Source organism: Hemiscyllium ocellatum, chromosome 5, assembly GCF_020745735.1.
Source record: "Hemiscyllium ocellatum isolate sHemOce1 chromosome 5, sHemOce1.pat.X.cur, whole genome shotgun sequence".
NCBI lineage: Eukaryota > Metazoa > Chordata > Chondrichthyes > Orectolobiformes > Hemiscylliidae > Hemiscyllium > Hemiscyllium ocellatum.
The window spans coordinates 22,535,286-22,561,744 of record NC_083405.1 but is presented as its reverse complement, the minus strand read 5'-3'; the positions used below and the strand labels follow the sequence as shown (position 1 = coordinate 22,561,744).

The 26,459-nt window shown below is 39.5% G+C and overlaps 1 protein-coding gene across 1 annotated transcript in view; it reads right to left on the bottom strand.

The window, feature by feature from the left end:
- Positions 1-3,611: 3,611 nt before the first annotated feature.
- ice1 (KIAA0947-like (H. sapiens)) overlaps positions 3,612-26,459 on the bottom strand; it is a 75,783-nt gene continuing 52,935 nt past the window's right edge. Inside the window, exons 15-20 of the mRNA XM_060824576.1 lie at positions 23,413-23,581; positions 21,236-21,396; positions 18,680-18,870; positions 17,477-17,583; positions 14,641-14,739; positions 3,612-5,842 (exon numbers count right to left, since the gene is read on the bottom strand). Of these exons, the coding sequence (XP_060680559.1) occupies positions 5,646-5,842; positions 14,641-14,739; positions 17,477-17,583; positions 18,680-18,870; positions 21,236-21,396; positions 23,413-23,581 (924 nt within the window). The 3' untranslated portion in view covers positions 3,612-5,645. The remainder of the gene's footprint in view (positions 5,843-14,640; positions 14,740-17,476; positions 17,584-18,679; positions 18,871-21,235; positions 21,397-23,412; positions 23,582-26,459) is intronic.

The following is a 26,459-nucleotide window of genomic DNA, read 5'->3' as shown; positions in this document are numbered from 1 at the left end:
GTGGAGGTGCATCATGTTTTATCAACTGATTGCCTTTTGGGTCATTACAGAGACAGATTAAATAGAGAAAATATATAAAAGGCAACCACGTTGCACTGGGTGTAGATCAGTAAGCTTCATCTATGAGCAGTTGGGAGAGAGCACATCCCCTGAGACACTACCTGAAAGAGTTTGAATATCTGGGAATTCAGACACACTAAGAGTTCAGTGCAGAGGGGTAACAGTGTTTTTCCCTTGTTACTTCGTTGGTTTGTAGTTTGGAAGATAGTCTTTGTGGCTTATAGTTCGTAAGGACTGTATTCCATAATTATGAGGACCAAGCACCAGGCTCTACATTAATTGAAATGACTTTATATAAAGCAACTTCTAAAAGGTTTAATTTGGAGGAGTAAGTCATGGCAGGGGACTTTAAAGATGTGATGTGCTTGTTCTGCTCTATTTGAGAAGACAGGCACAGTTACAGGGCTTGCGTGAATGCAAGTGCAGCTCTTGGAAGCCCAGGTTTTGGATACTGTGGAGCATCGACAAGGTGGAGAATAGCATGGATAGCATGGGCAGAGAGGTGGTCACATCACATAATAAGACTCCACAGGTTGGAAGGGAATAGATGACCACCAATCGGAGCAAAGTGTTTGGGAATGCAATACAGGCTTCTCCACTGACTATTGCCTTGCAAAACAAATATACCATTTTGAATACTACTGGGATAATAGCCCAAGTATCTCAGAGGAAAGCAGCAACACCCACATTCATTGCACCATGATTGCCTCTGCTACATAAAGGAGGAAGGAACGAGTTGGGAATGCAAGAGTAATTGGGTATTCATTTGTAAGGGGAATGAATAAGCTTTTCTGTGGCTGCAAATGAGATTCCAGGATGGTATGTTACCTCCCTGATGCTAGGTTAAAGGATGTCTCAGAGTTGCCAAAGTAGACGGGCTGGAGGCTGAAAGAACACAGCAAGCCAGGCAGCATCAGGAGGTGCAGAAGTCAACGTTTCAGGTGTAACCCTTCTTCAGGACTGGGGTGGGTGTGGGGGGAGCTGCAGATAAAGGAGGAGGCAGAGTGGTGAAGTGGGGATAGGTGAAGACAGGTAGAGGGTACCACCTGGTTGATCAATAGGAGGAATGAATTTGGTTGGTGGCAGGAAGCAGTGGAAAGAGGGGGAGGGGCTGGGAAGGGAATCAGGGGATGGTAAGGGAAGTTTTGAAATTGGAGAACTCAAAATGTTGAGTCTTCCAGGCGGTAGTCTGCTCAGGTGGAAGAGGAGGTGTTTTCCTCCAACTTGTGGTTTGATTCGTTGTGGCAATGGAGGAGGTCAAGGATGGTCATGTCAGAAAGGGAATGGGAAGGGGAGTTGAAATGGCCAGCAACAGGGAGATCTGGCTGGTCCCTGCAGACCCGGCTGCAATGCTCGGTGTGCCGTTCCCTAGATTTACGTTTGGTGCACCCGATGTAGAGAAGACCACTAGACAAAGGACATTCTGGATGGGGAGGGTGAACAGCTAGTAGCTGTGGTACAAACTGGTACCAACAACATAGGTTTACCACTAAGGGCTCAGGTCCTAAAAGCAGAATATAAGGAGTTAGGAAGTAAAGTTAAAAAATAGGACCTCAAAAGATAGTGCTTTTAGGATTACTGTTATTCCACATGCTGTGCAGCATGGTGGCACAGTGGTTAGCACTGCAGAATCAAAGCACCAGGGACCCAGCTCAGATTCTAGTTTTGGCTGACTGTGTGGAATTTACAAGTTCTCCCTGTGTCTGCATGAGTTTCTGCTGTGCGCTCCAGTTTCCTCCCATAGTTCAAAGATGCGCAGGTTAGATGAATTACTTATGGTAAATGTGGGGTTATGGGCACAGGTGGGGTCTTGGTCTGTGTGGGATGCTCTTTGGAGGGTCAGTGCAGACTTGATGGACCAAATGGTCTCTTTCTGCACTGTAGGATTTTATGATTCTATAAAATAGCAGGACATATTAGATGAATATGTGGCTGAAGTGATGGCGTGATGGGGAGGATTTCAGATTCCTTAGAGACTGGGACAGTAAAAACTGAATAGGTTACACTTAGGCAGGAGTGAAACTGATGCCCCAAGGGCAGTATTTGCTGGAGGTGGGGAGGCTTTAAACTAAAATGGCAGGGGGATGGGAATCTTTGCAATGAGTCAGAGGATGGGGAATCAAAGACAACAACAAATGACAGATAGGAGAATAAGTGATAGGCAGAGAAATCAATTTGCCTGAATAGCTTAGGAAGAAAAACTGGATGTTAGGGAGTGAAACCGATGCATTTATGTTATTTTAAAATAACATTTGTCATTGTCATGTGAATCTCATCATATCAGTGCTGATATGGAGGTGACTTTATGTAACATGAAAAATGAAAAGAAAAAAATGTATTTGCCAATGACATTTTTCTCTCAAAATTTACTTTCCGTTTTCACTTCCAACTGACAAAATACCAACCACAAACATACAAATGTGATTCAATGTTTTACTTTAATATAAAATGCGTTGCACATGAAAATTCCAGAAGCATTTGTATAAAAAGTTATTAAAAAAACCTCAACAGAACAGTGTTATACATATTTACCTAGTATCTTTTTACACAACCCAAAACCTAAATTGCACCTGGTGACTTTTTACATAATAAACATTCCCAAATGGAACAAAAATATCAGAAACAAAGTTTCATCTAATTACAAGCATTCACAGAAAAAAAAATCACATTTTTCACTATGAATAATCATATGTACACAGCTATAAGCAGGTCTCACTTTAAGCTAACATTTGCCAATCCAGGGACCTGAGAGACTTAACACAATATCTACATAGTTACTTACTGTATAAGTTTGGACTTGCTTCTCCCACAATTTAAAAACAAAGATAGCTGAATCATCAGAGTACATGAGCATAATCATTCAGCATTAAACAATTACATGAAATGGGGTCACTTTCAATTAGAATCTGTGGCCAGCAAATATTTAAAAATTGTAAGTTCCAGATTTTGTTTTGTGATTATTACACCTTTCAAGTGTTAGTGCAGCGTAATCAGAAATGTCACTTAAAATAGTGGCATACTGGGAAATAACGTAAAACCACAGGAGGTATTGTAGCCCACTTTGTCTGTTGGGTCCGCTCAAAATGTCTTCAAAATGTCACGCAGTGGACTAATGTGCACACATGACAACCTGTGCTTGGCAAAATGCACATCAGAGAACTTGGTTAGTTTAGAAGACCGATACAGAAGAGGGAATAAGATTTTCATAATTGACCACACAGAAAGATTGTGGTAAAGAATGATGTGAAAAAACAAAGATATGAAAAGTATCATTCTACTAAGAATTTGTTGGAAGCTTTCAAGAGTTACTTAAAAATACTTTGTTTTGTATTAGCACTAGACATCCCCAAATTTTCTTTTTTCTCTGCTGATATACTTTAGTTTCTTCAAAACAATGGTTGATTGAGGTCATATTCTGTTCTGGATGCAGGTTTGCTCGCTGAGCTGGAAGGCTTGTTTTCAGACATTTCATCACCATACCAGGTAACATCTTCAGTGGGCCTCTAAATGAAGCTACCTTCAACGGGAGGCTCACTGATGATGTTACCTAGTATGGTGATGAAATGTCTGGAAATGAACCTTCCAGCTCAGTGAGCAAAGCTACATCCAGAACCTCCACCTGAGCTACAAATCTTCTCAAAACTCACTAACATTCTGTTATATTTTGCAAGTGCTGCTCTTATGGGTCTAGACAGTAGAATTGGTAATGCACAAAAATATTTTTAACTAGATTCACTGAACATTGACCAGCAGCAGGTGAAGAATATAGATGCCAACAGATCTTTTTATTTGAAGAGCTACGAAACTTGGAACTGTCTTATACTGAACAAGGCAACACATTTTCCCACTGACAAATACATATGTCAGAAAGCCATGACATGGAGGTGCCAGTGTTGGACTGGGTAGGATAAGGTCAGAAGTCACACGACACCAGATTATAGTCCAACAAATTTATTTGAAATCACAAGCTTCTGGAGAGGTGTGCTCTGAAAGCTTGTGTTTTAAATAAACTTGTTAGACTACAACCTGATATTGTGAGACTTCTGACTTTGTGAAGAAAGGGTGTGGGTGAAATCCCTTTTCACCTAGACTAGATTGGTTGTGAAAAAAGTGTTGAGGTGAAAATTTTAAGAAGACTGAATTTACTGCTGTGTGCTGGCCAGCTGAAATCATTCCCAGGAAGTCTGAGGGCATTAAAGACATTCTTTAGGACTGAAAAGGCAAATAACAACAAAACAAATAACACTGCATGTTAATGTGGCAAACAAACAGTAAATTGCAGACAAAATGGTCAATTATTTTAAGAGCACATGACTAAGGTAAAAGAGGAAAAAATCTCTCAGAATGGTAACGAGGTTTGAAATTATTTCCCAGTATGAAGACAAGTATATTAACTGGCTATTATTTAATGACTAATCTTGCTATTAGATTGCCAAAATTATTTTAGTATTGTAGTTATAGTGAAAAACCAGGGAAGCAGAACAAATTGGACAATTTCACTCAAAGAATCATCATTGGCACAATGGGATGACCAACATTTTGTGTTGTAATTCTATTACTGCTTTAGATCCTAATGGGGAAAGATATGATTTACAATCAACCCAAAATAGGGGATAGGTGAAACTGAAAAAAGTAGGCTAGTGTTGAGCTTCAGCACACTAGATTCAGCTGCACAACTGTGCTTGTTCTTGTTCAAAGACTGAAAGTGAAGAATACAATTTGATATAGCATTGCTCTGCCCTGTTCTGGCTAAGAATGACCTGTTATAAGAATGCATGTTACTGCCATACTCAGTATTGTTTAAGCTACAAACTAAAACATTGGAGGAATAGATAAGATTTAAAAGACTGCAAATACTGGCTAACCAAAATAAAAACAAGAAATGGCAGAATTATACAGCAGGTCTTCAGCATTTGAAAAAAAAAAATTTCATGTAAAAGCATTTACTGTTTTTATTTCAGGAGTGTGAATCAATTAAGGTCTACAATTAAGCTTTTCCTGCTTTGGAGTTAAAAAGCACCTGACTTTCAACATTTAGCCATTTTAAACATTTTAAAAACGCAATCAAGTGCTTGCACTCATCATTCAAAGCAGGCTTGGAACCTACAATTTAAAAGTTTACTGCAACAAATTGAACTTTTCATAGAAATAACAATGTTTTATTATAATGAATATGGTCAGATCTTTTTAGTTTTAGGCACAAATTCAAAAAGAAATCTAAGGAAAAGTGGGATATAAAATGTTTAAAGCAAAAAAAGTCTGGTTTGGGGATACACAATACATTATACTGTAAATGTATCCTTATACACAGGTAAATTACAGCATCACAACTCCAGGATGCATCAAAACTTGCTTCCCATCTCTCTAATAAGGTATGTTTTTGATGGAAGGGAAGGGACTAGATTTAATACTAATGTCATATTCAAAACTGTTAATACAGACATTGGTTTAATTATCAAATATAGTATGGTGTAACAGCTTATTACTTCCAAGTGAAAACACAATTTTTGAATATTAGTTTCCCCAATAGTGATCACATCTGGTTGACAACTACTTTCATTTCACGAACCTACTAGATACAATTCTCACGGATTCTGTATTTCACAATTTAATCTTTCACAAAAAGTCTCAAGTTCCTTAATGCAGTTGCTTGCCTCAGGAGGGATTGGTTCAGTCACTGATGCTTTCCACGTATGTAGGGCCTCCATGGCTCCTTTAGGGTTACTAGGAGCCAGGTCATAAACCGCATAAACTGCTGCTAACTGTACAGGCCATGGAACACCTGAAAACATAGTAATCAGAAACCATGATCACAAACTGTTCAATATAAAACATAAAAAACCTAGTCTCTGTTCAAAATATCCGGTACAGAACAGATTTTCTTCCTTCCAGAATTAGCAACGGCAACTTTGAACAAGATCATTTTCCCGCATATCATGCTGTAAAACAAAATCCTGTTAAAAATTAATTAGATGCAGGCTCAGAGCATCCAGATACTCCATTAGTTCTACCAAAGGTTGGCTTCAGCACTGTTCAGTCCTAACTGCTTTATTAAATCAAATTTAATTTCTAGGTGGTGAAAAGATCTTCCTTTTACTTCCCAGCTTTCGATGAACTAGTTTTGATAATTTAAGAACCAAAAAGGAAACTGAATGTAAGAGCAATAGCAGCAAGGTATCTGACCTAGCCAGCATGCTTTGCAAGTCCAAAAGATCATGGCTTATCTAATTGTGGCCGAGATTCTTGCCTGGCTCCATAACTCTTGATTTCTTTGTAGATTAAAATTCCATGCAACATAACCTAAATCTATCATCCAGTCTCAGCTGTTCTCTGGTGTACAGAATTCCAGATTAACAGCCCTGTGAGAAAATACATTTCTCCTCTCTATCTTCAAAATGGGAGCTCCCTTTTTTGAAGCAATGCCATGTGGTTCTAGGTTCCCCCAAAAGTCGGAGAGAATAAACTTTCAGCATCTACCCTATTGAACCTCCTGAGAATATTATGTTTCAATAAGATCTACCTCAATCTGCTAATTTCCAATCAACGTAACAAATCACTCTTCAAAAAACAAACCCTTCATCTCACGAATCAACCTAGTGATCCTGCTGTGAACTCCTTCCAACTGAAACACTTCTTTCCTTAAATAAGAAGAGCGAAACTGAGTGCAATACACTGGTGTGCTCTTACCTTGAGTAGTTACAGCAGCAGGAATTTCCCACTTTAATACTTCAGTCCTCTTGCAATAAAGGCCAACATTCCAAGTGCTTTCCTAATTACCTGCTTTACTTACTTGATACCTTTTCTTTTAATTCGTGTGTGAGGGCACAAGAATCTCTCCATCTATTTAAATAATATTGTGCTTGTCTATTTTTTTCCATCAAATTGGGCAAACTCTTAATTTTCCCACATTTTATTACAGGTTGGACTAAATTAGGATAACAGATTTCATTCCCTCGAGGACACCAGTGATTTTATTTGATTTATTGTAGTCATAGGTACCTAAGTACAATGAAACGTTTTGTTTTGTAAGCAGTACAGGTAGTTCATAGCAAACAAGGACATACAGATCATAGGGTGAACTGAACCAGACTGATTGGTGAAAAAGGCCTATGCTAGTTCTCATTGTCAACATTAGAGAGAATAGCTTTATAATCCACATTACTGCCTAATCTTGTTAATCAATACGCTTCCCTTTGCTGACTGTATGCCGTCAAAATTTGGCTCCAATACAGTTACTCTTTCATCCATCAGTCTAAAGATATGCACTTTAGGTGGATTGGCAATGCTAAATTGCACATAGTATCCAGTGACCTGAAGACAAGGTGGATTAGCCATGGGAAACGCAGAGTTACAAGGATAAGGCAATGGGGCAGGTCTGGATGGGATGTACTTCAGATGATCGAAGTGGATTCGATGGGCCGAGTGGCTGGATTCCACACTGTAGGGATTCTATGACTACTTCCTTTCATAAAATGCTTTCCGTTTGACTGTATTATCATTTTCTAAATCGTGCAATGAACAGGTGATACAAATGGAATAAGAACATAACAATGAAATATGAATAACAACCACGTGAACAATTCTATTCATTAGAATGACTAAAAACAAAACACGCAAAATGAAAACGTAACACAACCTGACTGGGTTTCCTACATATGAAACCATATTAATATATTTGCTGCCCTAAGTTGTACGTGAAGAAATTTTAAATTTAAAGTCCTGAATTTGGCAAGTTAGTGATGAAGTTTTGTTAGCTTGACACTTCAATGTCAGTTATATTCTATCTGATGTGCTCTCCATGATAACGCCCCTACCAGTAAGTTCACTTTATAATCAGTCAGTGATCTTCTCGAATATAAATTTTATTGACCCGTTACCTGATAAATTCTTGTGAATTGTCCAGATGAGGGCACAATGAAAAGCTTTAATTAAGTGTCTTTATTCAACAACACTCAAGTTTTGTACCACTAATCACCTTGTTGGATATAATCTTTACTGTTAGGCTGTTGTGTGTCTCTCTCTCGAGATCTGGCAATGGGTTTGCCACTGATGTGTAAACTAAAATTATCTGGCAGCTACCCAAATTATGCCCCTTTGCAACTATTTATCAAAATTTGGACTAATCTCCCTAGTTATTACATCTTCAGCCATTGTTTTGATGAATGCAGCTGCAGCACAAGACCTCCTGAAAAGTCTAAATTTCCCTTCAGCCAAAGACTTTAGTTTTTCTTTTTTTTCAGTCATTCTAGATTATGTTTTCTAATTTTCAGGATTATAATTGCCTCTCAAAAGCTGATTTCATGACCTTTTATCTTCTTTTTTCATGTTATGTGGGCATCGCTGGAAATTTTTGCCACTCTCCAAAAGCCACTGAATTAAGTGGTTTGCGAGGCCATTTCAGAATCAAACACATTGCTGTGGATTTTGAGTCACATGCAGGCTGGACCAAATAAGGATGACAGATTTCCTTCGCTAGAGGACACCAGTGATTTGATTTGATGTATTATAGTCACAGGTACATAATTCCAGTGAAAAGCTTTGTTTTGTGAGAAGTACAGCAGACCATAGCAAACAAGGACATACAGATCATAACCAGACTGATTGCTGAAAAAACCCTTATGCCACTTCTCATTGTCAACATTAGTGAGAATAGCTTTATAATACATTTATGAACTGAATTTCAATTTCAGCAGGTGCGTTATCAGGACCCACCATCTCTGCACACACACCTTCCCTGTTTCATCGCTAGGACAAAATTTAACCTGTTCAATCCATCATCGTCTTTCTTGCCCTACTCTAATCTTTTATTCCATCATTATGAAGGCTAATTCACTTGCCAGCTTCTATTACTGGTCAATGCTCAAGTTCAAGATTTTAACTTCACTTCTTTTTCTTTACTGACAGCTCAGGTTGACTAAGCATCCTAGAATGTTCTGGTTTTAATCAAATTGATATCAGACTGAATGCTTTTCACTAGAAAGGATAAAATCTAGTCTGATCTGGAGTAGATAATGAATACATTCTTTCAAATATAATACTCTCTCATCCTAAATGGATAATAACAGCAGAAACCGAAATTCAACTCATTGCCTTCTGACAGGACAGGAAACGATCCTTGAGAGCGGAGATGGGAAGGAATTTCTTCAGCCAGCGGGTGGTTAATCTGTGGAACTTAGTGCCACAGAGGGCTGTGGACGCCAAGACAATGAATGTACTTAAGACAGAGACAGATAGGTTCTTGATTGGTAAGGGAACCAAGGGTTACGGTTAGAAGGCAGGAGAATGGAGTTAACAAACGTGTCCACCATAATCACAGAGTCAATGGGCTGAGTGGTCCAATTCTGCTCCCATATCTCGTACTCTCAAGGACAGTGTCAATTCCAGAAAATATTAATTTCTTGGAGGTCTCCATTGACGAGGTTAATCTTGGGCAAATTGCACGTAATTAGCCCAGAGTGCAGAATCTATTGGGCCTCCAGTTGTAAGGTTTGTAGGTAAGGGGGCCTGCACCATTTCTCAGATGATCTTCTATTCGAATTTACATGTGCTAATGACTTGTTTGCAATTTTACATGCATGGGGATATTCATACATGTGAACAAATTAGGAGTACAAATCAGCCACTTCAATAAAGACACAGCTAATTGGATTACTCCACAGTCCTGCACCTTCCCTACCTTCGACGTCACCCACCGCCAACCCTGATAGCTCTAATGTTCATGTTAAAATATTCAAAGACTGCTTCCAATGCCTTTTGTCAAAGAGACCTCCAAAAACTTAGGTTTTTGAGGTGAAAGCAAATTCTCAACTCTGTCTTAAACCCCTACTTTTTAAACAGTGACCACAAATTCCATATTCTCCTACAAAAGGAAAAAAAAAATTCTACATCCACATTGTCTACACTCTAAAGACCTTATGTGTTTCAATCAAGTCACTTCTTACTCTTCTAATCTCCAGTAGGTACAAGCTCACCCTGTTCAACAAGACAACTCACCCATACCAGGAATGGTCTAAGCAAATCTTCTCTGAACTGCTTCCAATGCATTCTTCCTTAAATAAACTTGGCCAATATTGCACAGTCTGTTTTCATTCAGCACCCGTAGTAAAGTGGTGGATGCACTACAGCGTCTGCGGAAGAAGAAACAGAGTTAACATAGAATCCAAAATGACTCTCCTTCAGAACCTAGTGCCAAAGAAGAGTTATGTCGGACTCAAAAAGTTAACTCAGCTTCTCTCTCTGCAAATGCTGCCAGACCCGTTAAGTTTGCTGATTTTATTTCAGTTCGCAGTGCTTTGCTTTTACTCTTACTCCTGATGTGGACTCACAAATGCCCTGTATAATTGAAGCATTACCTCCTTTAATTTAATTTCCCTTGCAATGAATAGGAACATTCCATTAGCTTACAAATCAACCGTTCGTAATTCATATGAACATACAAATCAGGATCAGGAGTAACCCATTCAGCTCCTTAAGCCTGCTCTGCCATTCAATAAGATCATGACTGATGTGATTGGAACATCAAATCCATATTCCGACTGACACTGATAATCTTTCAATCTCTTGCTTAACATTAATCTGAGTATTCCTTTCTTCAAGATGTTTAACAACACTCCTTCCACCACCATTTCAGCAAGGGAGTGTTTGAAAAACACTCAATCTGCAGAAGAAAGATTTTGCCTAATCTTTTGAACAGTGACCTCAATGTTTCAAGACCCCTCAGGTGGAAATATGTTCTCCATATCTATCCTGTCCAAGACCCTTCAGGATTTTATTTAATTCAATCAAGTTGCCATTTATTCCTCTATCTTCCAGAGAATACAAGTCTAGTCTGTCGGACTGTTCTTCATAAAACAGCCCTACCTCATTAGACTAGTAAATGTTTTCTGAATTGTCTTCCATACAGCTTTCCTTAAATAAGGTGATCAGTACTGTGCACAATACTCCAGATGCAGTCTCACCAGTGCCCTTTATAACTGAAGGATAACCTTCCGACCTTTTTATTCTATTCTCCTTGCAATAAATGATAATCTCACTTTAACAAAATTAACAATAAACTACTTGCTAGATCTGCAAACAAATCTTGTATGATTCATGTACTACTACACTAATGTCCCTCTGGAGCACAGAGCTCTGCAATCTCTCAACATTTAGATATTTCCTTACTTTTTCACTCTTGTGCCAAACTGCCAAATTTGTATTTTCTCACATTGTCCTCCATTTGCCTGATGTTTGCTAAATCGCTTAAGCTATCAATACTCCTTTGTAGCCTTCTTATTTGCTCTTCTCAACCAACTTTTGCACCATGAGCAAATTTAGTAACCATATCTGTGGCCCCTTTATCCAGGCCTTTATATAGATTGCAATGCATTGTGTGCCATAGACATTAGTGCTTTCCATACCTTGCCACCAGAAAATGACCTGTTTATGCCTGGGCTTTTTCCAGTTAGCTATCTAATCTTACATCTATGCCAATGTTTTTTTTCTCCATTTAATAAGCAATCACCTTCGACATGGCACTTTATCAAAGCCTTCTGGAAATCTAAGTACAGTACATGCCCATTTTCCCTTTATCCACAGCACATGTTTTTGTGAGGAATTTCAATATATTGGTTAACATGGTTTCCTTCTGAAATAAGCCGCATGGTCAGAGTGAAGGAGACTTTGCCAAATTGAGAGAGAGAGAGAGAGAGATAGAGTGAATAAGTAGCACTTTGGGTCAAAGTTAAGTCAAAGATAGGTTTACTGTTAAAAAAAAGTTTCCAGAGTGAGAGGACAGCAGGAGATGAATTAAGTCATGGATTGAGAAGCTTGCACAACCAAAAATGGTGCGATGTCACTACTGCAGGGAAAGCAGCCGATTAGAAACAGTGACCAAACATGCTTGCCAATCTTCATAGTGAACACTGGGTACTTAGTTTGTGTTTCAACATGTCAATGTTTTTCACTCTCTTTTTGAGAAATAGTTCATTCAGTTTCATAGCTAGTTCTTTGAGAGTCCAAGAGTAGCAAATAGTTTTTAAAATTCAGGATGGCTGATTAGAAAGAGGTGGAGTGTACAACCTATGGTATGTGTGAAGTCATGGACATACTATATATCCCAGACAAAACATGTGCAGAGATGTCACTGTTGTGAACCTATGAGTCATGGACTATGTGGATAGCACATATAAGGAGTAAAAAATGAGGTCTGCAGATGCTGGAGATCCTGATGAAGGGCTTATGCTCGAAATGTCGAATTCTCTATTCCTGAGATGCTGCCTGGCCTGCTGTGCTTTGACCAGCAACACATTTTCAGCACATATAAGGAGGTCATTAAACTGCAGAATAGAAGTGTACTAGTGGAGAGGGAAATGGATGATTACTACGCAGTCTAGAAAAACCAGTCGGGTAGTGCAAGAGTTCCAAAGTCTATCTTGTTTGCTATTTGTTATTCTACTTTGAAAACTGTTTAGAATAGAGCCAAGACTATGGCACCATGGGAGAGTCAGCTGTAAAGGGGAGGAGAAAAGAAAATAGAAGAGCAACAGTTATACAAGATTCCATAGTCGGGAATCAAGCATGTGATTCCGAAATGGTGCATTGCCCCTCTGGTGCCAGGATCACAGAAATCCTTCTGGGGGCTTTGGGTTGGGTATTAGGCAGAAGTTCTGGCCCACACTGGTACAAACAACATGATAGGAACAGGAAATAAGGTCCCGCAATCAGATCTCAGGGAGTTAGGAAGGAGGTTAAAAACAGTTCCTCAAGTGTCTCAGGATTACACCTAGTACCACCTGTCAGAAGTACAAAGCAATACTCTACAGCTCCAACACTTAAAAAGCTTGATACAATCCAGGGCAAAGCAGCCCACTTGATTGGCAACACATCCACAAACATTCACTCTACCACTGATATTCAGAGGCCTCAGTGTGTCATACCTTCAATATGCAGTGCAGAGGCTCGCCAAAGGTCCTGAGACAGCAACTTCCATTGTGACCAGTACCATTGAGAAGGACAAGGCCACCAGATATGTAGGAATATCACCATCTGCAAGATTCCTTCCATGCCATTCACCATCCTGACTTGGAAATATGATTGCTGCTCCGTCAAAATCCTTCAATTCCCTTCCTGATGGCATTATGAGTTTACTTACAGCATATAGGACTGCAGCTTGCACACCCTCTCAAGGACAACTAGCAACAGACAATATACGCTGTTCCAGCCAGTGACATCCATGTCCCATTAATGAATATGCTTGCCCCTTTGATGAGTCTAGAAATGATGGACAAACTTAGAAATGAGGGTCATGGCACTTTGTTCCAACATGAGGAAGAAGTACTTTACCAGACTTTGGAATTCTCTACCACACAGGGCTGTGGAAACTCAGTCTTCGAGTATGTCTAAGGTAGCGAGTGATAGACTTCTGATTACCTGTAGTGCAGAGAGCTATGGGGGTGGGTAAAAGACATTGAAGTGTTAGATTGACCATGATTATACTGAATAGTGGGTCAGGCTCGATGGGCTGAATGGTTCAGTTCTGTCTTATGTTTTCCTTTCAACAAAACCATATTAATTTGGCCTGATTACCTTAAACATTTTTAAGTATCCAGCTAAACAACTTTAATGACAGTTTCTCTCATCTTTCCCCTATGACATGTGATCCTAACTGGCCTGTTATCTTCTACCTGCCGTAACCCTCCCTTTTATAAGATGTCTAGGAAAGTCCTCCCACCAAGCCCTAACTGAATCTCTCATGTAGCCATACAGAGTGGTTGATTCCAAAGTTACTAATGAATATGATTGGCTGGCAGCCTCAGAGATCCACTCAGGCGAATGGTGAAAGTCTTGCGTTCAATCACTGAACAGTTACTACTGTGCGATAATCCTGATCAATGGCAGCGTGTTCCCATCAATTTCTTATCAGCTTTGACTTTTCCAGTGACGGGATAGAAAAATTGGATACATTATGCCCTAAAGTCCTTCTTGCTAAATAAAATGTGAATGTTTGTCTGCCTTTGGCATCAACCCAGAAAGAATACTGTGCAACAATTCAGTAAACAAGCTCAAATGATTAAAGTGGATTTAAATCTATGACTGATTGATGTAAACTTCACTTTTAACAGTCGGCAAGTGTGTCTATTAACAATTTAGTAAACAACATTTCTGTGCTAAATACAGAATATGGTGGAGTAGTGTTAGCAATTCAGAACCCAAGGCTAATGTTCTAGGGGCATGAATATGAATTCCATCCATGTCAGCTGGTGGAATTTGAATTCAATAAAAATCTGGAAATGTATAAAAGCTAGTCTAATGGTGACCATGTAACCACCATCGACTGTCATAAGTACCCAACCTTGTTCACTAATATTTTTTAGGGAAATAGATTGGTCAGCCTAACCCAGTTTGGTCTACATGCGACACCAGATGTGCAACATTGCGGCCAATACTTAATTGCTCTCTGGTCAAGTAAGGATGGGCAATAAATGACGACAAAGCCAGACACATGACAGAGAAAGGTAAAAAGTCTCAAAGTCAAGTGTTTATTAAGATGCAAAATTTAAGCAACAAGTTCCTTTGACCGAAATATATGTGGACACTTACCTTCTTGAAAAGCTTGCTGGAGAAACTGGTTTATCACTGCAGCCATGTTTCTTACAGCAACTAAAGATTCTTTCTTCAGTCCTTGCTGCCCCAGGTGTCCTTTTAATTAAATAAAACCCAGTAAAATATAAATATTTATATTCCATACTGTCTTACAGGACACTTATAATATTGAATACTTTGATGGGCAAAACTGATACAGAACAGCCACTTATTTTAACTCCATTCTCCTGCCAAGAATCTCTTAAATATATTGGTCCTATTTCTGACTTACAAAAATGCAAACATTGCAACTCCCCTCAGCAATGAGGATGCTCATCTGTTTCAGAGCAGAACCAGCAGGCACACAGGAGTGGCTGGCCCACTCCAATAGTGATGAACCCAATGAAACAGAGCAAAGTGTCAACACAGGACCATCATTCACTATAATAACCTAGCAGTGGCATTGGCCTGCCAGCTCTAAATATACACTATATATTTTGCTGCAAAACACACACTGTATTGCTGCAACACACTATAGTTATTCATACTGAATAGTTTTTCATACTGAAATGGACAGAAATAAGGCGCGGCACGGTGGCACAGTGGTTAGGGCGGCACGGTGGTACAGTGGTTAGCACTGCTGCCTCACAGCGCCAGGGACCTGGGTTCAATTCCCACCTCAGGCGACTGTCTGTGTGGAGTTTGCACGTTCTCCCCGTGTCTGCATGGGTTTCCTCCGGGTGCTCCGGTTTCCTCCCACAGTCACAAAGATGTGTGGGTCAGGTGAATTGGCCATGCTAAATTGCCCGTAGTGTTGGGTAAGGGGTATATGTAGGGGTATGGGTGGGTTGCGCTTCGGCAGGTCGGTGTGGACTTGTTGGGCCGAAGGGCCTGTTTCCACACTAAGTAATCTAATCTAATCTAAATGTAAACAATAGCAGTCAACTTTGTTAAAAATCACACAACACCAGATTATACTCCAGCAGGTTTAATTGGAAGCACACTAGCTTTCGGAGCGACGTTTAACCACCTGATGGAGCGGCGCTCCGAAAGCTAGTGTGCTTCCAATTAAACCTGCTGGACTATAACCTGGTGCTGTGTGATTTTTAACTTTGTACACCCCTGTCCAACACCGGCATCTCCAAATCATGGTAGTTAACGTTGTGTTTCTTTACTCACTGGAACCATGCAATAAATCGGTGAGGGGATTTTTTAGATACCTAAAATGCACTTTAAATTCACTACAAATGCAGTTCAAATAGTAATAGGGAATACAAATGTTTATTGCTACAAAGTGCAAGAAAATTCTGAGGATGCTGGAAATGTGGACAGGAAAGCAAATGGTGGAAGTACTCAGGACAGACAGCATCCTTGGAGAAAGAGTGTAAATACCAGGATATGATCTTTATCAGTAAAGAAGAGTACAGCTCATCAGCAAAAGAAAATTTAGAGATTTAACAGTTTACGTGCAAATGGAAAGACAAGGCAGGAAAGGAGTGAGAGAAGGAAATAACTGAAAGGAAGGCTTTTGATAGGAATTGCAATGAGGAGAGGCTAAATAACAAGAAAAGGTGATAGTGCAAGGAAAGAAATGGGGTTGTAATGCAGATATAAACAAAAAGATGGGTCTGGAGGAAATTTTGAATGCAATACCAGATTAATTGCCATCATGTGCTTGGCACAGCAATAATGATGTTGAACTCAACGCTGAGGTTGGAAGGTTATGGTTTTACCATCACTCTTGTCCCATGACAAAGGCCTCCCCTTTGTTCCTTCCTTTCACGATATCTTCCATACTCCACCTGCCTCTAATCTGTTTTATCACTAAGTTCATCCAGTTCTGATTAAATGTCTTCGCTCTCAACCTGATCTGTTTAGAGTTTCCAGTATTCCCATTGTTGATTTAAGAACAACAGAACACAGCTAACAATTGCAGTCTTGTTAGGATATCCTAAATTAAAACACTCAAATACATTCCAGATTGCGTGAAAGAAAATGGAAACACAGCATCCAGGTAACTCTCCCACTTCCTGATATGTTGGTGCTTGAAGTTCAGACTCTTGAAGAGTCCTGGGCCTGGCATTTCCATTATACGATTCTGGATTTGTTTTTTTTTTAAAATTTTGTATTGGCTTTTTAGTTTGCAGCTTGTAAATATTTCCCCTATTTACCTTCAATTGAAAGAGGTTGATATAGACAAATTAGTAGCTGTTGCCAATCAATGAAATTATAATTTACACTGTTTTGTGCTCGGCCCCTAATCCTGGTCTTCAATTTTATCCTGTTAAAAAAATGCTTACAAGCTAAAAACATAAGCAAAAGCACCCCTTGCCCTCTACATGACTTCCCATGCTGTATCCAAATTTTATGAATTAAAGATTCACTCGGGTAGAGTCTCATTCTGGAAGAGATTTCTCCTTCATGACCGTGCAAAACATACAGGACCACCAGTTCTAGATAATGTTTGTTTTACTATTTAAATTACTTTCCTTTTGGATTTGAGAGAAAAAAAAATGTTCCTTTATGTGAATGACAACTTTTGAAAATGGGTTGGATGTTTTTCTTTGTTCAAAAAGATTCCCAAATTAATCTGATAACCTCAATAGGGAATTAAGAAAACAATACACAGTATATTTAAAAAGATTGCCATAACCTACTGTCCCACAAAATAAATTTGATGCAAAAACAAGATAAATGCTGCATAACAAAATAAGAATGAAGCTTAAACTTTCAATTTTACATAATTTTTACTTCATAAAGTCAGAAGGTTGAAAAAGCCAATGTGGCATTACTTGCACCTCATAATTCACACAATCTTCAACTAAGTATAGATTTCCATAATCAAATTAATTACCAATAAGTCTCATGACGCCTGCCACTGTAGCATCTGGAACATTTGGCATATTTGCTTGTCCTCTTCTGCGTTTCATCCATTTATCCATTACAGGCCACACCTCTGTCCTAAAAGAAAAAAAACAGCAGAGAAGTCAACAATAATTAAACAAAAAAAAAAGAGAATGCACATTATAAACAATCCACCAAAATGATAGCAAAACAGCACTTTACTGAGAAATACTACCAAAGAAAAGCATTTCACTTCTGACATATTTGCTATCTCACTGGATTGGAAATAGAGTGAAAGCATTAATTATAGCATGCAAAAGGAAATGTCAGTGCTGCGCGCCCCACTAGCTGCTCTTAATTTCCTAATGGTCATTTGGAGAGATTGGGGATCAGCCTCAAATATCAATTAAAACAGAAGTGTCATAGCCTTTGGATGATTCTGCATTGCAATAAAATTTTGGTTTGACAAGCAGGGCAAGTTTGAGTGCATTTCAGAAAATGTGGTTCTTAATTTGATGCAGCCATGTGACTATAGCCTTAAACATGCTAATGAAATATTAGAATTATTGTTTAAACTGGCTCATGCTGGTTATGCCTCTGAAAGACGACTTTGAAAACTTTCTATGTTCTGTCCAGCAAGCATCACCGATTAGCAATCATAAACTTGAACCACAGCTTATTTTAATCCCACTCAAGCCTGGGGCTGAGGATAATGTTAGCATTTAACTGAATTATCTAACTGTTCAGCTCAGTTATAAACTCAGATATGATACAAATGGTACCGTGCCTTTCATAGTAATCAGTGCCATGGTAGGAACGACTGGGCTGTATAGATTAACTCACCACGATCTTCATCACCTTGAAGATCAAGGGCAGCAGATGCATGGGAATATCACCCAAAAGTCCCCCTCTAATTCTCCAGCACCCTGACTTGGAGTTATTTCATCATCCGTTGGTGTCGCTGGGATAAAAATCCTGGAATTCCCTTCCTAACAATGTCGTGGCTGCACCTACATTCCAAGTATTGCTGTAGTTCAAGATTTACCACTACTACTTCCAGGGTAATTACAGGTGGGCAATAAATGCTGGCCCAGATTGTGAATCCCCATCCCAAGAACAGATAAAAAAAATTGATCCATCAAGTACATGAAATTATGCACACATTCAAATCATTTAAATGGTCATTTCAGAATCAAGTATATCTCTGAATTACCTTATGAAACTGTTGTGTGTCCATGACCACGGCTGTTGAGAACATAGCAAATCTATCGCGTAAATCAACTCCCACATATCATCGTTAAAATCCATGCCGTATTCATTACTTGTTCGGAATCCCACTTTAGGACTCTGCTGCATGGCAATAAGGAAACTCGAAACCAAAGGACTAATATCTAGGGGCGGATTCTGAAAAATTAAATAAATACATATGAGAATTAAAAATCTCTGCTTGTTGAAGATGCAGCTTCATCAACGATCTCCAAAGCAAGTGGACAGATTGTAGACCCGGGTTCAATTCCCGACTCAGGCGACTGACTGTGTGGAGTTTGCACGTTCTCCCCGTGTCTGCTTGAGTTTCCTCCGGGTGCTCCGGTTTCCTCCCACAGTCACAAAGATGTGCGGGTCAGGTGAATTGGCCATGCTAAATTGCCCATAGTGTTAGGTAAGGGGTATGGGTGGGTTGCGCTTCGGCGGGTCGGTGTGGACTTGTTGGGCCGAAGGGCCTGTTTCCACACTAAGTCTAATCTAATCTAATCAGTGCGATTTCATCTGGCAACTGAATTCTAATAAACAGGCGAGGTAAAAATTTCACTTGCTGCTGTGAGAACACTGAAAAGATCATTTGTCGCATCCCTCTGCTTTAATTATTAAAATGAGATTGTAATTTTGTGAAGGAAAAGGAGGAGGAACTCATCTAATATGTACTAGGAGCTTTCTTCATTTATGCATTTCTACCTCAGCAAGCAGGGAAGCAGTTGCTGGCTTTAATTCTGGAGAAAGAGTAAAAAAGTCTGCATTCACTAGACAATCCTGTTGCCAGTGTGGGAATAAAGGAGGTGGTGGTAGTCATTTTGCATTGGATAAAAATAAAGCACTTAAGAGACTGGTTGTCTTCAAAAGGGAAAAAAAAAAATCACCTGAACCAGATGGGATGCACCCTACTTGTGGCAGCCTAGTCAAAAATCTCCTTAGATATACAACATAGAACATTACAGCGCAGTACAGGCCCTTCGGTCCTCGAGATTGCATCAACCTAGGAAACCAATCTGAAGCCCATCTAACCTACACTATTCCATTTTCATCCATATGTCTATCCAATGATTAGTTAAATCCTCTTCATGTTCGTGAGTCCACTACTGTTGCAGGTAGGGCATTCCATGCCCTTGCTACTCTTGACTCAAACTTCACTCAGTAATTCAACAAACCAAACTTTGTCTATTCATTCAACGAAACAAACTTCATGTATTCATTCAATGAATCAAACTTCATTCATTAATTCATGGACTCAATCTTCACTCATTCGTTCAATGAATCAAACTGTGTTCATTCATTCGTTGAAGCACACATTCATTCAACGGGGATAACATTTCCTACCCTCCAGTCTTCTGGCACTATTCCTGTAGACAATGATGACATTAAGACCAAAGCCAAAGGCTTGGCAATCTCCTCCCTGGCTCCCCAGAGAACCCTAGGATAAATCCCATCCGGCCCAGGGGACTTATCTAATTTTTACACTTTGCCGAATTGCTAACACCTCCTCCTTATGAACCTCTAGTCAAATAGCCTTTATCTCAGTATTCTCCTTGACCACTGTCTTTTTCCTGTGGGAATACTGACAGAAAATGTTCATTTAGTGCCTATCCTATTCTCTTCAGGCTCCACGCACAACTTCCCACTACTGTCCTTGACTGGCCTAATCTTACTCTAGTCATTCTTTTATTCCTGACATACCTACAGAAAGCTTTAGGGTTTTCCTTTATCCTACCTGCCAAAGACTTCTCATGTCCCACCTAACTCTTCTTAGCTCCCTCTTTTGGTCCTTCCTGGTTAACTTGTAATTCACATGCGCCCGAACTGAGCCTTCACATCTCATCTTTACATAAGCCTCCATCTTCCTCTTGACAAAAGTTTCAACTTCTTTAGTAAATCATGGTTCCCTCGCTCAACTACTTCTTCCCTGCTTGACAGGTCCATACTCATCGAGGACACACAGGTGGACATACAGAACTGGTGCTGGAGAGCTAATGGATTCCAAATGTTACATCCCTCTTCAAAAATAGGAGATATGTATACCTGTCAACTGTGAACTAATTAGCTTAAACATCAATATTGAGGAAATTTTGGCAGGCAACAACTGAAGACATAGTAAACTATCATTTAGAAAAGCAAGATCACATCAAGATTACATCAGATCAAAGCAAGATTATATCTTTTTGATATAATGACCTACACAGCATATTTTCAAAATTTACAGATAATGTCAAATTCAGAAATAAAGATGCAGTAAACAGACTTCAGAAGGACACTGAAGAAATGAAAAGAAACAGGCAGATGAAAATATGTCTCAATATGTTAGTTTTTTTTGTAATGTGTTAGGGAAAATGGCAAGTATCATATGATGGAATCTTCTCACTGATCTCAGAAATTTATAAGCACTTAGTCTGATTGACCTCAATACCTGACAAAAGTGTATCTATAAAACCATTCACTCCTACACTGTCCCCTCCACCCATCCCATTTACACTGTGACAAAATGTCAAAGTAACTGTACCTTTTCCCAATTGAGGTACGCACTCAAACAATTCAGAACATCTCCTTTGGCACGTTGCTTGGCAACAGCTTGCATAGCTTTATTGACTGGTCCTTGCGTAGAAAATATGTTCTGCCAAACACTCAGGATGAGCAGCAACAATTTGCTTGAATCTGGAAAATCTGGAAAAAAAATTAACTTTATCAAATAGAAAATCTGGTACATGCTGCGATATAAATATTTGACCTATCCACACGTGAAATGCAGAATTGCAAAGAAAAAGAATATTTTCAAATGGAATGAAACAGAATTACATACTGCAAAATTCAGTGAAATGAGACATCTGAAGAAGCACTATTTTGGACACCATTTTCACACTTTACAAAATTGAATAATTCCAGTTGAATTTAAAAACATGAATTATTTCTTGTGAATTATTTTTGATACTATTTGAAATGTACTGTAGTCTCAAATATGAAAGACTGAGGCACCTGGTTAAAAAGAAAACTTCAAAATTTCAATCTTTGATCATACAAAAATTCTGCTTCTGGTTTAGATTAATTAATCTACATTTGGAGATTGCTTGCGTTTGTTACAGGGAAAGATATTTAGTGTTCGCAAATTTCACCTCATATCAATGTGGTTGCAATGTTGTATTTTGACTTACAATGCTGGTTTGCTAGTCTCTTGATCTCTAAAATGCGCTGCCTTGTCAGCATACAATATGGTATGTTCTTCTGTCTGAGGTCATGACTATGAGTCAGAACCCCAAGTTACCAAGCAAACGTTTCATTTGTACTTCCAACATTCGTTTTTGGAAAAAAAGTGTGCTGATACAGCCAAAAATGGTATATGTAAATTAATGGATATCAGAGAGGGATCCACTGAATTTTAGATTTATGCATCCAGAGAAGACTTCAAAGCCGTTCTCAACAGTAAGCAAAGCCCTGCAGATTTTGTCCCAATCTGCAGGCAAATTTTGCATTTTGAAGAATACACAAGGACAGGGGCTAAAAAGTCAGGTTCAACTTTACTGGGGTGATGCTAGTGGGACTGAATGCGTAGATTAGATTAGATTCCCTACAGAGCGGAAACAGACCCTTTGGCCAAACAAGACCACATCGACCCTCCAAAGAGTAACCCACCCAGACCCACTTCCCTCTGACTAATGCACCGAGCACAATGGTCAATTTAGCATGGCCAATTCACATGACCTGCACATCTTTGGAATGTGGGAGGAAACTGGAGCACCTGGATGAAATCCAAGCAGACACGGGGAGAATGTACAAATTCCACACAGACAGTCACCAGAACCTTGGACCCTGGTGCTGAGAGGCAGCAGTGCTAACCTTAGAGTTACTGTGCTGCCCATAAGCCTGCATTCCAGCATGAGCATACTGTACAGGTCACAGTTGAAGAACCCGAGTGTACATTGCAACATGACAGTGTCTCACCGAGTGACAGAAGTCAGCTAACTAGCAACCAGACAAGAGGAAAACCTTGTGCATAAACAGAAGCTGCTGGAAAAGCTCAGCAGGTCTGGCAGCATTTGTGAAGGAAAATCAAAGCTAATGTTTCAGGTTCAGTGACCCTTGCTCAGAACAGACGGGGGAAGGTAAGTTTCTCAGTCTGAGGAAGGGTCATTGGATCAGAAACATTAACTCTGATTTTACTTTACAGATACTGCCAAAACTGCTGAGCTTTTCCAGCAATTCCTCTTTTTGTACCGGATTTAAACCATCTGCAGTTCTTTGGGTTTTTATAAAGAAGACCTTCCAATACTCAGTGTGCTACAAATCAGTTTAAAAAAAAATAATTGAGACAGCAGAACTTCAGTCAGACCATAAAATCCTGAGTTGTGAAACTAATCGTTTGCCTACCAATGTCGACACTACCTATAGGACCTGGAACAACTACTGCCTCAAAAACCAGTGACATCCCCTCCAATTCACTCAGCAAAATGTCATGGGACTATATCGCTATTCTCTAAACTGTCGTTGGGTTAAAATCCTAGAAAGGGTGATAAATGCCAGGCTTGTCAGCAATGCCTGCATCTCAAGGAGGAAAATGAAAATGCACTTATTAAGTTAAGACTTTACTCGGTGAAGGCTATCGGTTTAATATCAGGAACTATAATTTCACTAGGAGATCCAGAACAACACATTCTATCGGTTTATGTAATTTAGACTCAAACTTACCTTCTTTTAAGATATTATAGGAGAGGATACGAGCTCTTTCGAGATCTCCTTGTTGTCGGCAGATTGCAACATAAACTCGAGAAAGTGCCTGAAGACAGTTACCATCCAGGGTCATTTGCTCAACCTTCAGTTTCTTGAGAATAGCCATCATTAAAGCTTCTGTTAATTCCTATTGTCAACAAGTGAAGAGATTACTGCATCAACAATCACCAATAAACTACATTTCAAAGAACCCATACCATAGAAATAAGTCATTTGTCCTAATTGGTTAATATCATTATAAATACTCCACGATAGCCCCCTCTTCCCTGAATTGCCTTTTAATTAACATGGCCTTTTATCTTCCACTGGTGTGCACAGGCAAATTGCACGTATGACCCCATTAAATATGCAGCCACAATGGTTGTGCATTACAGCCAAGCAGCTAAGAGATAGCACTTCCTTGATCAGAATCAAAACCATGCAATCTGGTCCAGCAATTAAAGAATAAGCAGGTATGACCCCATCACAGTACCTTTACCGCCGAAAGTGAAAAGCTAGCCTTAGTTGTATCCACAAAGGGCAACTGGAATCCCTACCACTACTGAAGAACAAAATTCAAACTGCCTCCATCCACACTACAACTAGGTCTATCAACTGCTACTTTCCCACAACATGGAAGAAAATGTTTATATAACCATTAGAAAACATCCCTTCTCAGCGCATCTGTTGATCTTGTGCATATATAAAAAAAATTCAGGCTTGGTAGCAGCTCTGGCACCTAAAAGAAAATTGGGATATAAACTGTTTAAAAAGAACAAAATTGCACTTGGACAGGTCTCCCCCCACCTCAATAAACGGATGATAATACTTTTCATTTCAAACTGCCCAATTGGAAAATTAGCCTTGCCATCAGGAAGGTGAGCTCCCCCCAATATTTAGTTACCCTCCCCATTTCCCTTCCCTGCTTCCTCCTCTTCTCCTGAGCTCAGTTCATTCTGCCCCTCCACCCAATTACCATCTCTTTCACACTCCTCTTGTCACCTTCTACAGCCCTCCTCTTGTCCACTGTTCATCTTCTCCCATGTACATTGCTTGCTATGCACCTCTCCTTGTCCAGTTACTCCTCCATCCAGCTCTCCTCCAATAATGCACTTGGTCTTGGTCTCCTGTGCGCAATGTCACAGGAGTTCAAACAGTGGCTCAATTACTTCAATTATATAAACAGAGAATGGTTGAACTATATTTGCTGAATAATTATGTTAACCTGTCAACACCATTTTAATCTTTGTTAAAGTCACACAGTTCCTTTCTGTCTGAGGCTGAGGTTTCAACAGAATGTTGGAAAGATGTTGCCTTTGGACTCTTTCCCAATCAGAACACTCATTTGAGGAAAAGATTTCTCAACTACAATACAGAATCCATACAGATTCAAAACAGGAATTGCTGAAATGCAATCAAGATTGAAAATTTAGAGCAGTGAGTCATCTGTAGGATCCCTGTCATCAAGTCCAACTGAGGTCAACTAACCCAGTACAGATTAAGGTCTGAACGCTAACATTTTCTGATAGTTTAGATATAGTCCCCATATATTTTTTGATTAGATTCCCTACAGTGTGGAAACAGGCCCTTCAGCCCAAACCAACCATCTGAAGGGTAACCCACCCAGACAAATTTTCCTCTGACTAATGCACCTAACACTATGGACAATTTAGCATGGCCAATTCACCTGACCTGCACATCTTTGGACTGTGAGAGGAAACTGGAGCACCCAGATGAAACGCACGCAGACATGGGGAGAACGTGCAAACTCCATACAGACAGTCGCCCGAGGCTGGAATTGAACCTGGGACTCTGGTGCAGTGAGGCACTGAGCCACCATGCCGCCCCATATTTTGGTATGGGATCTATTTACAGGGGCTATGTCTTTCTGCACCTTCCTTACCTAAGATTATGAACAATTTATTGAAAGAAAACTTACAGTTGCAAAATAATCCACTTTATTCTGTTACTCATCTTGATCGATGTGATTGGTTTCCTTTAATTTCTCAAAATGGAGCAGAAAAAAAACCGGAGGAGCAGCAATTCCTTGTGAAATTATTACTGTCTGGCCCTTTGACATTCAAACAGGCTCACACAAGGACCAAAAAGGTGTATTTAGCAACCATTAAAACTGCAAGCCATGCGTTTTAAACACAGAAACTTGCCGCAGATTCAGATTCTGACTCAGATTGGTTTATCTCCTTTCATTTAACTGGTTGCTCCTCCGTACTATTACTCAGTTGCTGGATAATTACCCTGGTAGATGGAATCTAACATCTAAGCCATTAGGGTTGCCTCCATTGAAAGTACAAGAAGTTTATGTGCCACACTGAGTTAAACGATATTAGTATTTAAAATTGTAATGATAGTTTCCTACAAAAGAAAACTGATGGCCAGATTAACAACATCTGTACACAAAAAAAATATCCTTGAAAGCATGCAGTGTGTTAATCATACACTGGGAACAGCAGTGTTGATCTCCACGTGATGAAATGAAAACCTGGGTTGTGAAATTTCTAAAGAAAGGATTGTACTTGCTGCCTTCACTTACATTCCACATTGAATGCTCTTTTACTCTCAAGGTTGCTCCCAGGCACAGCTTCTAACAACATTTCATTGTGCATCATAGATAGATTTTTATGACAGTTATCAGGAGCAAAAGATGCCATTCTTAACAGTCTTCAGGATTCCAACTTTCAAGCCACTACTAGTATACCAATCCCAATCATCCAGACCCCTCCAAATCATGGAGACGGTGCTACAGGTGAAGAGGGTACTGACAGCTTCTGACAGGATAATCCAAAACACTAAAAAAAAGACAGTGTATTTTCAACCACATGCATCTTTTGCACCCTGTCCCCATGCCATTCAGTTTTTGCTAGAAGACTTACCTCAGCAGGAATGCTGCCAGCCTTCTAAGTACACACTCCCTTCCTTCACAATATCATGTTTCTTGCCATTGTGGTAAGGTTCCATGAAGTCTATTTGTTGACTTCAGGGATTAGCCGAGTTTGAGCAGCATCAGC